This window comes from Poecile atricapillus, chromosome 7, assembly GCF_030490865.1.
Source record: "Poecile atricapillus isolate bPoeAtr1 chromosome 7, bPoeAtr1.hap1, whole genome shotgun sequence".
NCBI lineage: Eukaryota > Metazoa > Chordata > Aves > Passeriformes > Paridae > Poecile > Poecile atricapillus.
The window spans coordinates 11,756,010-11,769,539 of record NC_081255.1 but is presented as its reverse complement, the minus strand read 5'-3'; the positions used below and the strand labels follow the sequence as shown (position 1 = coordinate 11,769,539).

Below are 13,530 nucleotides of genomic sequence, written 5' to 3'. Positions count from 1 at the left end.
CTGTGTGAACAGAAAAGATCTGTTCAGTCCTGATAAATATTCTGTGGAACAACTGCCCATGTAGATGTGCTGGGAACACCCAGAATCACTGAGACACTTACATGATTCACGATGTGGCTATTCCAAGGTGCCTTCTCAACCTTTTCTTTTAATTCATCCTAACAGAGACAAAATAAAATTTTGAGAGGTTTTTTTTTTTTTTTAATTTTTAAAACTATAAAAGGCCAATACTGAAAACTTGGTATTTCCTTGAAATTTTGAGGACAGGTAGCAACATGTAGTATGCTTTTTCTCACAGTTGTGGGAGTTTTGTTTTATAGAGCTTTTAAGTTAAAAATTTTGAACTTGATCAGCATATGAAACTGGCTAACCTCATCTCTACCAGCTCTTTTGTTATCTTGTTATCGTTATAGGTCTTAATGACAGTTATAAGCCATAGTTCTGGATGCAGGGGTTAGTCCACCCTGGGGAGGAGAGAGAGGACCAGCAGTGTGGATTATGGAAATATGAATTGATCTAAAAAGCAGCTCTCTTGTAACAGAATGGGACTCAAAGAAAGACTGGGGAGAAGCTGGTGAAAAGACGATGGAATATGATGTGAAAATGATCATTTGAATGCTTTTCTTTTCATTCCCAGCTGCTGTGTTCTGGTGAAAAGGCACACATTTGTATATCTTAAGGCTGGGTGAAAAAGGGCCAGATGAATGGAATTACTTGTTAGATATGTTTTCATTTTGAGTCAAATAAATTATGTGCATTTTAATAGACTGTCTGCATATGTTAGCTATTTTTTAAAACCATACAGCTGTGATATTGGGGGACTATATTTTGTAGTAGTTTTTTCTCTGTTTGCTCAAATAAGTGCAGAATTAATATTTGAATGTCCTTCAGATATTCTGTATCAGCCTATTGACAATAACTGTTACTGATTTTGCTTACTTCAAAGCCAAATCAGATTCCAGCCTTACAGTGATGTGCCAAACCGAAGAAGAAAAAATTAACTGATGGCTGAAGTAGTGATGACAATCATTTGGAATATCTTCCAGAAAGACTGCCAGTTTGTCATGTGTGATGTCGTTGTTGATTGACCTCAGCTGCCCTCAGAATATTGCAGACAATAGTCCCCTAATTCCTTATTTTGGGATACCTTATACTTTCTCATCTGCTTCCCTAATACCCTCCTTCCATTTCAGTCTTCAATTTGTTGCTTTTTTTTTACTTTCAGCATTTTTGTCTGAGGCTTTTCTGCTGCACTTTCAGGAATATGCTATCCTTTTTGTGTTAAGAACTGGATGTAATATTCCTGAACCCTGTGTTTGGTTCTTGGCTCTTCTGCCTTTCTTTATGATAGTTTTCTGCAGAACTGGGAGAGCATTTGAGGTACATTGCTTCAGTGTTACTGCTACAGGTACTTGAAGTGTCACTTCAAATAATTTGCTGATATTTTGTTAAAAAAACACTCTTTTACATATTGCCTATGTTAGGAAATGGTTTGGGATCAAAGTGCAGAATTCACATGTGATGAAATCAAGGAACCAGGCAAAGACTTGATGGGACTTAAAATCAGGAACAGGAGAGCAAGAACAATGCAAGGGTGATTAGTGGGCTGCAGCTGGAGGGATCCAGGCTACTTGTTTGGGATCTTGGACCAGGAATAAGGGAAAGTGAAACAGTTCCAGGCAGGTGATCAGGAGGGAAATATGTTAATCCATCAGAATATAACTATTTATGGTGCCCATTACTTTTCTATAAGTTTTCAAGGCATTGTGGACTACCTGACCGGTAGACTCTACTTGCTTCTCCCCTAAGCAGAGGTATTGAGTTTCTGGCTTTTGTGTGTCTGTTTCTGTGTGCAGTCATTAATAAATGTACACTTGATAATGAAAGATCCACATATGAGAAATCATCTCATGCCAGAACTCTGTCTCTGAGGGTGTAGTGCATACTTATCTCTGCCCTTTATCCTTCACTAGACACTAATGACAATGATTAGAGAAAATTTACTGGGTCACTGAACACGTGCACCCGTTCTTGAATTTTAAGCTGAATTTTGGAAGAGGGAAGACTTCTTTCAGTTGATAGAGAAATCCTACTTTAGGAACAGGATTTCTGCTAATTTTTCAGTGTTATGAATGCTAGGTTTATATTTATGAGTGTCTTCCCTGACCATGGGCAGTTTCATTCTTCTGATAGAAGTGAAGGAGTTTAAAATCTTCTTAGCTGTAGCTGCTTGTGCTGTCTGGCTTGCTGGTGAAAGCTGCCTCCCTCTTTTCTTAGCTGTTCAGAGTTGGCTTATGCTGTATCAGAGGCTGAAGCTAAGCTGATTGACTGAGTGCTGAGGTTGCTGACTGATGCTCACATGCAGCAACACCAGCCTGTAATTGTTGCAGAGTAATTGCTAGCAGTAAAGCTGCCAGAGGCTTTGAGCAGGGAGCCGGAAGGTCTGGACAGGCTCAGCCATCGGTAAAGTGAATGTACATTGCATATCTTCTTGGGAAAAAGACACCCAGTTGTATGTCCACTACACTTTATTTTTGGGGATAATCATCTGTCTGCATTGGGTAGCACTAGGGACAAGTTAACACTTTAAATTTATGCTTGTTTGCTTCTTCCCTTTCCCTCTTTGGTCTTTCATCTTGAGTTGAATCATCTTCCTTCCGTTTTTCAATACACTTGATAATATCTCAATTTAGTACTGAAAAACTATTACTGCAAGCAGTTCTTATTGAGCTGCATTATGATGACGCTTAGAATGTAACTTCTGCTGAGTGTAAAACAAGAAATAAGTGTTTCTTGTATAAAAATATCACAAATAATTTCATTTAAAGAATTATAAACCCAGCAGGTTCCTTAGAAGCTGATTTCCTTTCTCAATTCCTTTTCTTTTGGCTGTAGATTCTTGTCGCCCAAGAAACTCAGCCCTCACATGTCATCAGTTTCAGTACCCTGTACAAGGTACTTGCTCTGCTGCTGACCCAGCCACGGGAGCCAGCATTGTCCCACAGGGCTGCACGTTTAGGCATGGATGAGCCCAGACAAGGTTTTGGCTCTTGGACTGCCTCACCTTGTTTATCTGCATAAATCACTCTCTGCTACAGATGCTTTCTCTCAGTGTGGCATTCAAGTTGTTCCTTAATTGCATGATGCTCAATTTTCTGGCTACTTCTGAGTTTCTGAATTGCCAGTGAAATCAGGATTTCTTTATGGCCTATGCTGTGCAGTCATTTTATGGAATTACCAGTGGGAAGTTGTGATTCTGGAAGAGCATCACCTGGTGCTACAAGACAGTTTCACTGCTCAGCCTAAGCAGAGGCAGTCTGCAGAGCTTGTGCTGACCTTTCTGTGTACACCAGTACTGGATATTTACTAGGCAGGCCAGTTGTTCACTAAAAGCTTTGTAGCCAAGGAATGGCATCCTACTATTTACAGACACTGTTTCTGGACTTGTCTTTTAACTAACTAATGCAGTACTTAGTGAGGGGGAAAAAATATTTGGAATAGATTTGGAACAAAATATGCTTGGAATTAAAATCAATTTGAAATGTATCAAGTTGCATCTGGAGTAGAGTTTTATCATGCTTGAAATCCTATAATTTTTTCAGTATATTTCATTTGCATGCAAATGCAGATATTCATTATCTGTAGTGTTCTTTCATAGTTCATTTTCCTTTTGTAAATAGCCTTTCTTGGTGACTGAGAAGGAAATCTTGCAAATAGGACCCTTTTGACCAGTGTCAACTACACTCTACTCATTATATTCTTTGATACTGTTTTACAGACATTTCTGAGATTGCAATCTTCATTTTAAAGCAATATATTGAATAGGTAGAGTTGGGTTTATTGCAAATAGGCTCAGTTCTCTCCCTTGCTATCAGAATATTCAGAGGTGGAATGAGAAGAATAACAGGTAAAACGAATAATTATGGATCAGTTTTTCAATTTGTGGTGTCTTTTACAGAAATTATTTTTTCACCAGTGGAGAAACCGGCATCTGACTAGGATGTGCAGGAGATCCTCAGCACTGCTGCCAGAGTTGCATCTTAGCTGCTTTTGTAAGCAGGGGGAGACCTGAAGAGGTCTTGAGTGAAACAAATATTGCTGCCCCCTTATCTGTGCAGTATGACTTGGGGATTTTAACATGACCTTCAGACACTTACATATTTGGATTTAGAAAATGATATCTCCTGTAATTCTAGTTGAGAGAACTTCTCTTTTGATTTACCAGATAGTATTAGAGACATGGAAGTTATTTATTAATAAAAAGCCACTTTTTCCCTGTTGCATGGTGATAGAAAGTTGTGTGCCATACGCTGGTGCCCTTTTTTTTCTTTCCTTTTTTTTTTTTTTTTCTTTTGTGCAAAATGTAAATAATTTTCATAAAGGTAGTAAATACCACCTTAAAAGTTAAATATTGCTCACATAGTAATCTCAAAAGTGGAGATGGAAGGGCATATTTCCTGTTTTTCCTAACTCTCTGATACTGCCTAGGGAATGATGATCTCCCTGACAGGAGTCAGGGAACTGAAAGAAACCTATTTTTTGCTGCGTGGAATACTAATATTACATACATGCTAGAGATGTGTGGTGAAGTAATATTTATCTTGGTTTTGTTTGCCTTGCCAGTAGTAGAGGTAGATGGTAACGCTTGAATCTAAACATATTCTAAGGGGAACTTTCTTTGGGAAGAAGAGTCAATTTTTCCATTTTTAATATGAGTTCCAGGAAATTTGAAGGTTTTTTCTTTAAGCAGGAAAATTAACCTGTGCTGAACTTCATGTTGGTTTTATTCTGCTTTTGTAACTGAGCTTGTTACTTTAATTGATTGTCTGTATGCTGCGCTGGACACAACTGTCTGAAGTAGGGCTCATTTTTGTCTGCTTATATGATGAGATTCAGGAGCAATTAAGCAAATAGAGACAACAAGAATTTATAATTCAGTAAAATCTCTGAATTTTAAAACTTGCTGTGTGGTTGTTTAGAAAGTCTTATTCCTTAGTCTTGTAGGACAGTGAGATTAATCAGGCAGGATTGGCTTTCCTTCTTGTAAACTACCTTTGAAAGCTTCTGTGACGGCAGTAAAAAGTGTGCTGCCAGGAACATCAGCCTTTGTCTGCTCTACAGGGCAAGAGCATCAGGTAGCATATATCTAGTTGGAGTGTTCCATACCCTGGTCCTTCACTGTTCCAGTTCTTAAGCTTTTTTAATTTCTTTTTGTGTGTATTTAACGTGCTGTTGGTTCTAAGTGATGCTGCAACAATCAAGTTCAGTCACAGGTATGGCTGACCTTCGGGCCTCCACTGCTAGCTTTATGAGAGTTACTTGTTGATGTGATTTTGGTTCTTTAAGATCTCAAGCTCATCCCATTACCTTATTGTTTCAAGTCTTCCTGTCCTGCTGCCTCATCTGTCTGTGCCCTTACCTGTGCCCTTGTTGCTGTGTAGAGCACAAAGCCACTAGACTAAGCTACTAAAAAGCTTCAGCTGCCTGTCTGGCATCTTTTCCTGAGGCATATAACTGAATGATGGCCAGGTGGAGGAGATAGGAAGCAGGAACAAGAGAAATTAAATCTAACTGAAATACTGTAAGTGATCTCATCCTCCTTTGCAGGTGTTCAGCTCCTCATTCATTTTAGGCAATTAATGTTTCTGTGAATAAGCTTTTGAAAGATGCAAACACCTTTTAGAGAGCAAGTACTCTAAAAGGCTCTCTGCTTAAGCATTATGAGCAACCTGATTCCTCTGAATGTCAGTCATTAGGTTGTAGGGCCTTGCGAGTTGTGGTTTACGTTAGGCAACTAAATGAGGATCAAAAATTGTTCTCAGCAGTGGAGTGGAATTTGTTCTGTGGGTCAAAACAATCTGCAGTTGTAGAAACATACAGGTAGCTCAGTTCAGTGGAAATTTAATCTTGCTTGTATCCATTAGTGACAACTTCTGCTACATGGTCCAGAATCTCCTTCCTCTTTGCGTGTTTGTCAGGGATGTATGAAGTGTAACATGGCAGCTCTATTGGGATAGAAAGAGCTGTTGAAGAACGCACCACTATCCACAGGTTAGTCTGAAAATTGTTAGCTGAAAGTGGAGGTTTATTTTTAGGGAGCTGTTATTGCATAACTTTTCTATCTTCTGCAAATAGAAGTGTTGCAGCAGGTGGAGCTTAGAGGGCACATCTGCGGCTCTGTGTTTTGCCACTCATGTGGCACTGAGGCTTCCACATCACACAGTTGTGTTACACCCATCCTGTGGTGTCACACTGCAAATGATAAGGTGTGTGCAGGACTTTTGTGGGATTGCCCCGTAGATTTGTCTAGCAAGCCAATTAGTAATTGCTATTAGGTATTAATTTTTACGTAAAACAATTTCAGGGAATTCTTCATAATTTGTCTTTAGACCTAGAGGAATATCTGAAATACCCAAAGGCAAAACTGCTGGAAGTTGACTACTGACCGTGTTTCTTTCCAGAGTACAAAGTTATCAGGAACTTTTTTATTCATGAAGCTGGCATGTATCAATTCAGAAGCATTTTCTATCACTGTGTTGCTTTCTAAAATGCTGATACACAGAATTAGCTGAGTGGGTGCCAAAACAAGCAAGGAATGCTAAGTAATTCTTACTTTCAGGATTCTGTAATATCCTCCCATTGCAGAGCCAGTGAGCATGACCAGGCCAGGCTGGAGTTGGACAATGCAACTGATGAGAGAGAATAAATAAACCATTGCACCTTGAGCCTGTGAGAGTGCAGGGTGCTGCTGCTGTGCTGTAGGTATAAGGGAGATATTTTTGTAAATACCATTTCTATCTTTGTTTAAGCTTTTTTCAAGGGAAGCAGCATGTCACAGTTCACATTATATCAATTTTATGATTTTCTTCTTTCTCTTTGAGTTTTTAGGAGGAATGAGATAGTTATCCTTTTACTTAGCAATTAAACACAATTTTGTATGCACCTATAGATGTTTAAGTCAGTGTTGAAAAGCAAATAAATAATCCTTTACTTGTATGGGGTTTTATTTTTTTTCTTTTCCAACATTATCATCTTCCCGCTGTATACACCTTGTTTATAATACAAAGACCATTTCTGAAAGCACTAATACTGTGAGAGATAGAGGAGGAAATAATCATGGGACATGTGAATCAAACTGTTTTGCTTTCTAAAGACCTGTACAATCTTTTGTCTTCAGAAATAAATACATAATTTTATCAAGTCATGAATATAAAAGACAACAAATAACTTTATTCTTTTTTCTGAGAGTGTATGTTGACTCAGGAAGAAGTCATGACTGGTTAGGGAATCTTGAAAATGATGAGCCGTTAGGAGACAGAGCTCCAATTTTTTCCAATAGAGATTGCTGCAAGTTTGTATGATTTCTGTAATTGTTTGTAGGTACAAATATGTACACAAATGTGAATGTCTATATAAATACCATTTGCATTTTAAATTCATCTAGGAGCATCTTGGGGGCATCTTGTTTTCTTGTATTTTAAAAATCTGAATAGCACCTATAATTAAGGGAGAAAACTGAGCCCTGGAAGCTAGGTAGGACTTCCATCTATTGATCTGTGTAAACCCGGCTTACACTGTCAGGGGAGAAGCAGTCAACTGCTGAGCTGCTTTGTCACTGACATAAGCCGAGAGAGGATTTTTTTTGTGTGTGTGTGTGTCTATACTGTTTATACACCAGTCTATAGACCTGCTGGCTGGTTGAATTTTAAAGAGTGCGGAGGTTTAAAGACTTGTCCCCCGAGGGATGCTCCTGCCAGTTGGGAAGCGAGTGGAGGCTGCTCCGCAGAAGTTGTGTGCACGTGTCTGGCTTGGGGAGGGCTGGGAGGCGCTGGGGTAGCCCCGGCCTGTCGCTCGGCCTGGGCAATGCTTCGAAACACACCCTCATTTTCAGGTTGTTTAGTCAAAATATTGAGCTAATACCTTCGGGTTTTTTTGTTTTTGTTTTCTTTTCCTTGCGTGATAATTTATTCTGAGAGAATACAATGGGGAACATAAATGAATACATTTCCATACCCAATTCTGAGTCAGTGCTAAGCTCACCAGGCAGCAATTAAAATTCTTGTTAGTGAGGAGAAAAATCACTTCCTGTAGTGTGACAATAGGTACAGATTTTGAAAAAGAATAAAATACTATTTCTTTCGTACAGGAAAAACAAACTTACGAGACTGAAGCGAGAGACTGTTTGGAAATGCTTGGGAAGTTTCTGAGTTGGAAGTTTTGATTAGCTAGTTCTGTTTGCTCTCTTTTATTAGAGTTTATTGTTGCTACTACTAGCATTATGTGTGCTTGTTCTTGACTGCAGGAATCATATGCTTACCTGCCCTCTTTATAATTTGCTTTTCACTCTTCTACAGTGGGCACTCAGAGCAGGCAGGATGGTGCTCGAGCAGTTCCTTTTGAAGAGTATTCTACATACTGCTGCTCTTAGTGGAGTTAATAACCTTTTAATAATATTTCCCAAAACACATCAGTGGCTTCCATACACTGTGCTAACAAAGTAAAAGTTGTAAAGATTTATTGAAATCTTTTGTATGACTTGAAAATTCTAAAATCATTGACTTCCTGATTTTGTATCACATGAAGATTTACTGAGGCACAACCCTTAAAATGTTGCAGCTCACATACACATCTTGTGGTCACAGGCTTTCTTCTGAACAGTTCCTCTCTTGCTGATTAATTTGTGTGGGCTCTCAATATTTTACACTATCCACTGAGACCAGTGAATGTTTGAAGTAAATAGTCACTGTAGTGTGTAGGAATTTAAATACACAATTTCCCCTAAAGGGAGTTGATAGTCCAACATGCAGTAAACAGGGTGTTCAGGCTACACAGTGCTAACACTTTAAATCAGCTTCTTAGACCCTCATGTGCAGCCCTGGAAATTTGTAATCAATGTGCTCATTTCTGAAAGCAAACCTTGTGGGCCAGCTCGTGTATACAGACATACAGGTCTGTGGGGCTGTTACAAAAACAAATTCTGCAGCTTTGACCAACTGCATTGGTGTCAACTGTCTTTTCTTGCTGAAGCATTTCACAGGGGGTTTGTTTTCCCAGTTGGGAACAAGGAAATAAAACCTATTTTCTAGGATCTTGTAAAGCCATTGTTTAATATTTGCTGCTAAGTGATCTGGTAATTCACTTTTTTTTTTAAAGAAAAATGTTGACTAGTTTGAGAGCAATTTTATATTTTCATTAACACATTTTATTTGCCACTAAACAGCTTCTTAAATAAAATTCTGCACGAAAGAGAGACATTATCCTTTCATACTGTGGTATGAATGTAGATCTGGTGGATTTTGCCCGCCCCCCTCCCCCGCCCCCCTTTATTAATAGCAAAGCTTGCTTGTGAAGCCCAGAGGGTTAATCATATAAATTTCTGCTTTGGACCAGTAGACAATTTCCATCATTTTCAGCATTTGACTACGGAACATGTATAGAGTTGTTATACCTCTCTGTAATTCATTCTGCTGCCAACTTCATTCCCTTTTCTCTGCCTGAATTTTAATTGAAACAACATTTGTATTTTTGAGCCAGGATCTGTCAGAAGTCCCTGTGGCTAGTCTGTGGTACAAGTAGCAGCAGACGTGGCTTACCCATATGGTGTGGTGCTTCTTGTAAAATCCATATGGCCTTGTTGAAGGGAATCCCAGCGGGGATGTGAAGGGTGTTAATACCCTTCAGGCCAGGCCTTTCCCTCCTGGGGCTTCTGTGGCATTGTCTTTGCAATCTGCCAAAGCACAAACCTAATTCCTTTTTAATAATCAATTATTTCAGTCCAGGAACGTGTGCTGTATTTTTTGTAATCATATATTCCATGAACTTACTATTTGTTATGAGTATTTTTGGCCATTTTTTTAAAAAAGCAAACCTTTCAAAAGCCTTTTCAAAAAACCCTTAATTTCATTTCTTTTGCTTGTATTTTCAGGAAGTGCTGAACAGCGTTCCAAAGTTCTGCTTTCCTTTTGACATTGAAAGGTATGTGCTACAGTTATCATTTATTTTTAAATATCACATAGAAAACTATTTTTAGCATAATTACAAGCAAGGATTTAAAGAAAAGGAAAATGTAATGTACTCCCTAAACTTGCACCTGCAGATAAGAGAACCTGCTCTTTGTTCAAGTAAGTATGAAGTCACTAGTAGGAAACTATAACAGCAAAATGTAATCCTAGAATTTTAGGAATATCTCTATCCAGAGATACATTTCAGCTCCTAGTTTTGTCCATTGTAATTGTGAGCACCATCTGTGTTAGTATAAGGATATAACACAGTTTCCTTCAAGCAGCAAGCTTCATTAAAAATGTTACAGTGCACCAGGATGTAAAAACTCACCAAGCAGTACAGAAAACGTGTTGTTTGGGTTCAAAGAAATTAGGACTTTAATTACATGGAAGTAGCTGAATATGCAATTGATTTTTCTCAGAGAAGAATCAAGACTGTTATTTATAATTAATTAGCCCTTACCTTTCTGATATCAGTTATAGTCTGGCTTCCATGTAATGCTTCCAGTCATTTAAACTGTTTATATGAAATATTTTTATTAATAAAAATATTTATTTGGGCTTGTCAAAATGATTAATGGTAATTTATTTCAGAGATTGAACTCATTCGGTTTGGTATTGTCCAAATTGGCTAAGATTGAATTAAAAGCTTGATTTGCTTAATTGATGAAAGATACACCCAGGTAATGTGCAGGCTGAGCCAATTTCAGAGCAACATGTGCATCAGTTGTAGATGGTGAGTTGGAGATGAAAAGCATCTATCAGATGCAAGAATCTGCTATCGGTAGAGGAAAAGCTGGTATGTCTAGAGAGGAAAGAAGAGAATCTTTGCAGCAAAACACACTGGCAAAATAAAGACCTTTATAAACACAACTTCCGTGAACTAAACTAGGCTTATTTAGTCTTTTATAGCTGAATTTAATTAAATTGCTTGGGTTTTGAACTGGTTAAGCTCACTATCCTTTAAGCTGTTTTAATGACTTAACTAATATGGTTCTCAGTGTTGGCCTTAAAGCATTAAAGTCTTTAATGTGCTTAAGATATGTACAGAAATCTGTTTAAAATCAGTAATGAAGAAGAATAATGGAAACAAAATTTGAGGATAACAGAAAAAGGTGAGGTTCTGTTGCTGCCATCCAGTGGTAAGAAGATAATCAGTGGCAGCAAATAATTATTTTCAAATAAGTTGTCTTACCTTAACTATGGTTCTCTTGAACTATTTAGAAGGCACTTAGCTACTTGTATGAAGAGGATGAACTTAATAAGCTGTGAGAATACTTGAATTTATAGCATAGCTAAGTATGTATTTTAGCTGATTATCTGAAGGGATAAGAAACAAAGAAAAAAGGAACAAAAAGGAAAAAGTTAAAGGAAGTTTGTTGTTTGTTTGTTGGCACCACATCAGCCCTTTCCCCAGAGATCTGCTTTTTGACTGTTTGCCTCATGCTTTATTGTAAAGCAGTGTTCTCAAAGATACAAAATTTCTACAAATTTCATAAAATTTGTCAGCTGGACAGGAGTGGAGGTTCCTGGAAGCTGGGATTCTGCTGAGAGGAATGAAGCTGATCAGTCTGGCCTGCAGACTGCTCGGGCAGTGCTGTGATGTCTTTAGAACGGGCTCTGCACTCGTAGCTGCCTGCAGAGCTGGGAGCCTGGTTCTGGGGCATTTGAGGGAGAACCAAAGGTAATGCGGGATCATGGGAGTGTAGCAGCACGGACTAGGAGGGGCAGATCTATTGTGGAGCAAAGGACAGATATGCTGGAAGGTCATTCAGGGAAGTGGGGACTGTTACTGACAAGTTATTTGTGTGAACAGCTTACTGGCTGTGTGATGTATTTGCCATTTTCTGCTCAGATCAAGTGTTTTCTATAGTGTGGACACATTTACCAATTGTTTTAAACAAAACCAGCAGTTGTATTCTGATTTCTCAGTTGAATTATTTTAATTTTGAAATTTGAAGTGATAAAGAAAAGGATTGAGAAAAACACTGCTGAAGTTCTGTTTTATAGGGCTTTTTTTCCCACTGGACATTTAAGATGTTCCAAATATTTTAGTGTTCTTCTAGCCATAAATGTGCTTTCCCTTATCTGATGATTACATATATATTTATAGTTTTTCCTCTTGTATATAGGATCATGATAGATGGTACTTCTAATACTCCTGAGTATTTTTACAGTCAGTTTCAATGGCAATTTCTATACAGAAACATTTGAACTGAAACAGAAAATATTTATTTCATTCATTGGGCATATTGTACTGCAGAGAGCATAGCTTCTCAACCTGTAATATATGTGTATTTATATACATATATATAGCATATCTATATGTATTTATTTACGTATATAAAATACTTCAAACATTGTCTGAGTGTGTTTAGAGCTAGAAATTACTAGTGCAAAAGTAGTAACTTCCACTGATTCTGCTGACCAAGATACTTAAAACAAAAAATATGATTCTGTTCTATATATTACTTCTGGGTTTCTAATCCACAGCAGAGTTATAGATAATGGAATGTTAATTCTGTTATCTAGCTAAATAAAACCAAATAAAGTAGGAAATCTGTGTTCTTCAAATTATGGAGAAAGGAAAGTTAAAGCACCAGTACTAACATCATTGTCACCCATTTTCTTTCTACTCACCTATATTAATTACTTAAGGAACTGAAAAGAAATGAGCACATATATTTGATTTTCTTTTATCCACTATCCTGCAATGATCATAGAGATCCAGATTTAGTTCTCACTGTTTGATGCTGTTTGCTCACCTGATATACTTTATGCACATGCTACAAGTAACTGTACACTACTTGCTTTAATTATCAACGATACATACTGTGAATGGTAATTTAAATTCTAGAGGTAACTCCCATTAAATTGAAACTGAAAGTCAAGCCGAAAGAGGCACAAAGGTGTAAAAAAAAATTCTTTGACCACGACTTAAACTTTGAGTTATATATATACTTTTTATTGAAAACAAACACATAATTTGATTACTTCTAGTTATGGTGTAATTTTAAAAGGAATAAAAAATGAACTGCATCACAGAAGTTCTTGAGCATTTGCTCTGAGAACCTATGTCTCTTTTTATGAATAAATTCTATTTAATAATGGCACAATTTTATAACATTCTTACAGTTTGCATGCATTTATTTACAAAGAAAGACCCTTTTCTTTGGTACTCAGTTTCTTTTCATATGGTCTAGGAGGATTTTACATTTGATGACAGAGATTTAATTTCCTTTTAATGTTTGCTAAAGTAATATTAATGCTTCAGGCAACACCATTTTGTTCTCTCTTGTTGCTTGAATCCTCGGTGCAAATCCTGCATGGTTTGCTTCACTTTTCTTTCTCCAGCAGTCTTTTGTATTTTCCCTCTCAACCCAGAACTCAGGTGTAACTTTGCAGAGTTTGTACTTCAATCTCCACATCCATCAGTTATGTAGCTGGGTGATGACTAGTGAAGGTGCAACTTCTCTTGTTCCTTTTGAAGCTATTTCAGGTTCAGTGTGAAGTTGTGCTACGTCACTGC

General features: G+C 37.6%; 1 protein-coding gene across 3 annotated transcripts in view; it reads left to right on the top strand.

Annotated features, from left to right (window-relative positions):
• The window catches only part of DENND1B (DENN domain containing 1B), a 156,633-nt gene that overhangs the window by 47,737 nt on the left and 95,366 nt on the right, over nucleotides 1-13,530 (top strand). For all 3 annotated transcript variants that reach the window (XM_058842632.1, XM_058842634.1, XM_058842633.1), the window contains exon 4: nucleotides 9,926-9,975. In XM_058842632.1, coding sequence (XP_058698615.1) covers nucleotides 9,926-9,975 — 50 coding nt within the window. The remainder of the gene's footprint in view (nucleotides 1-9,925; nucleotides 9,976-13,530) is intronic.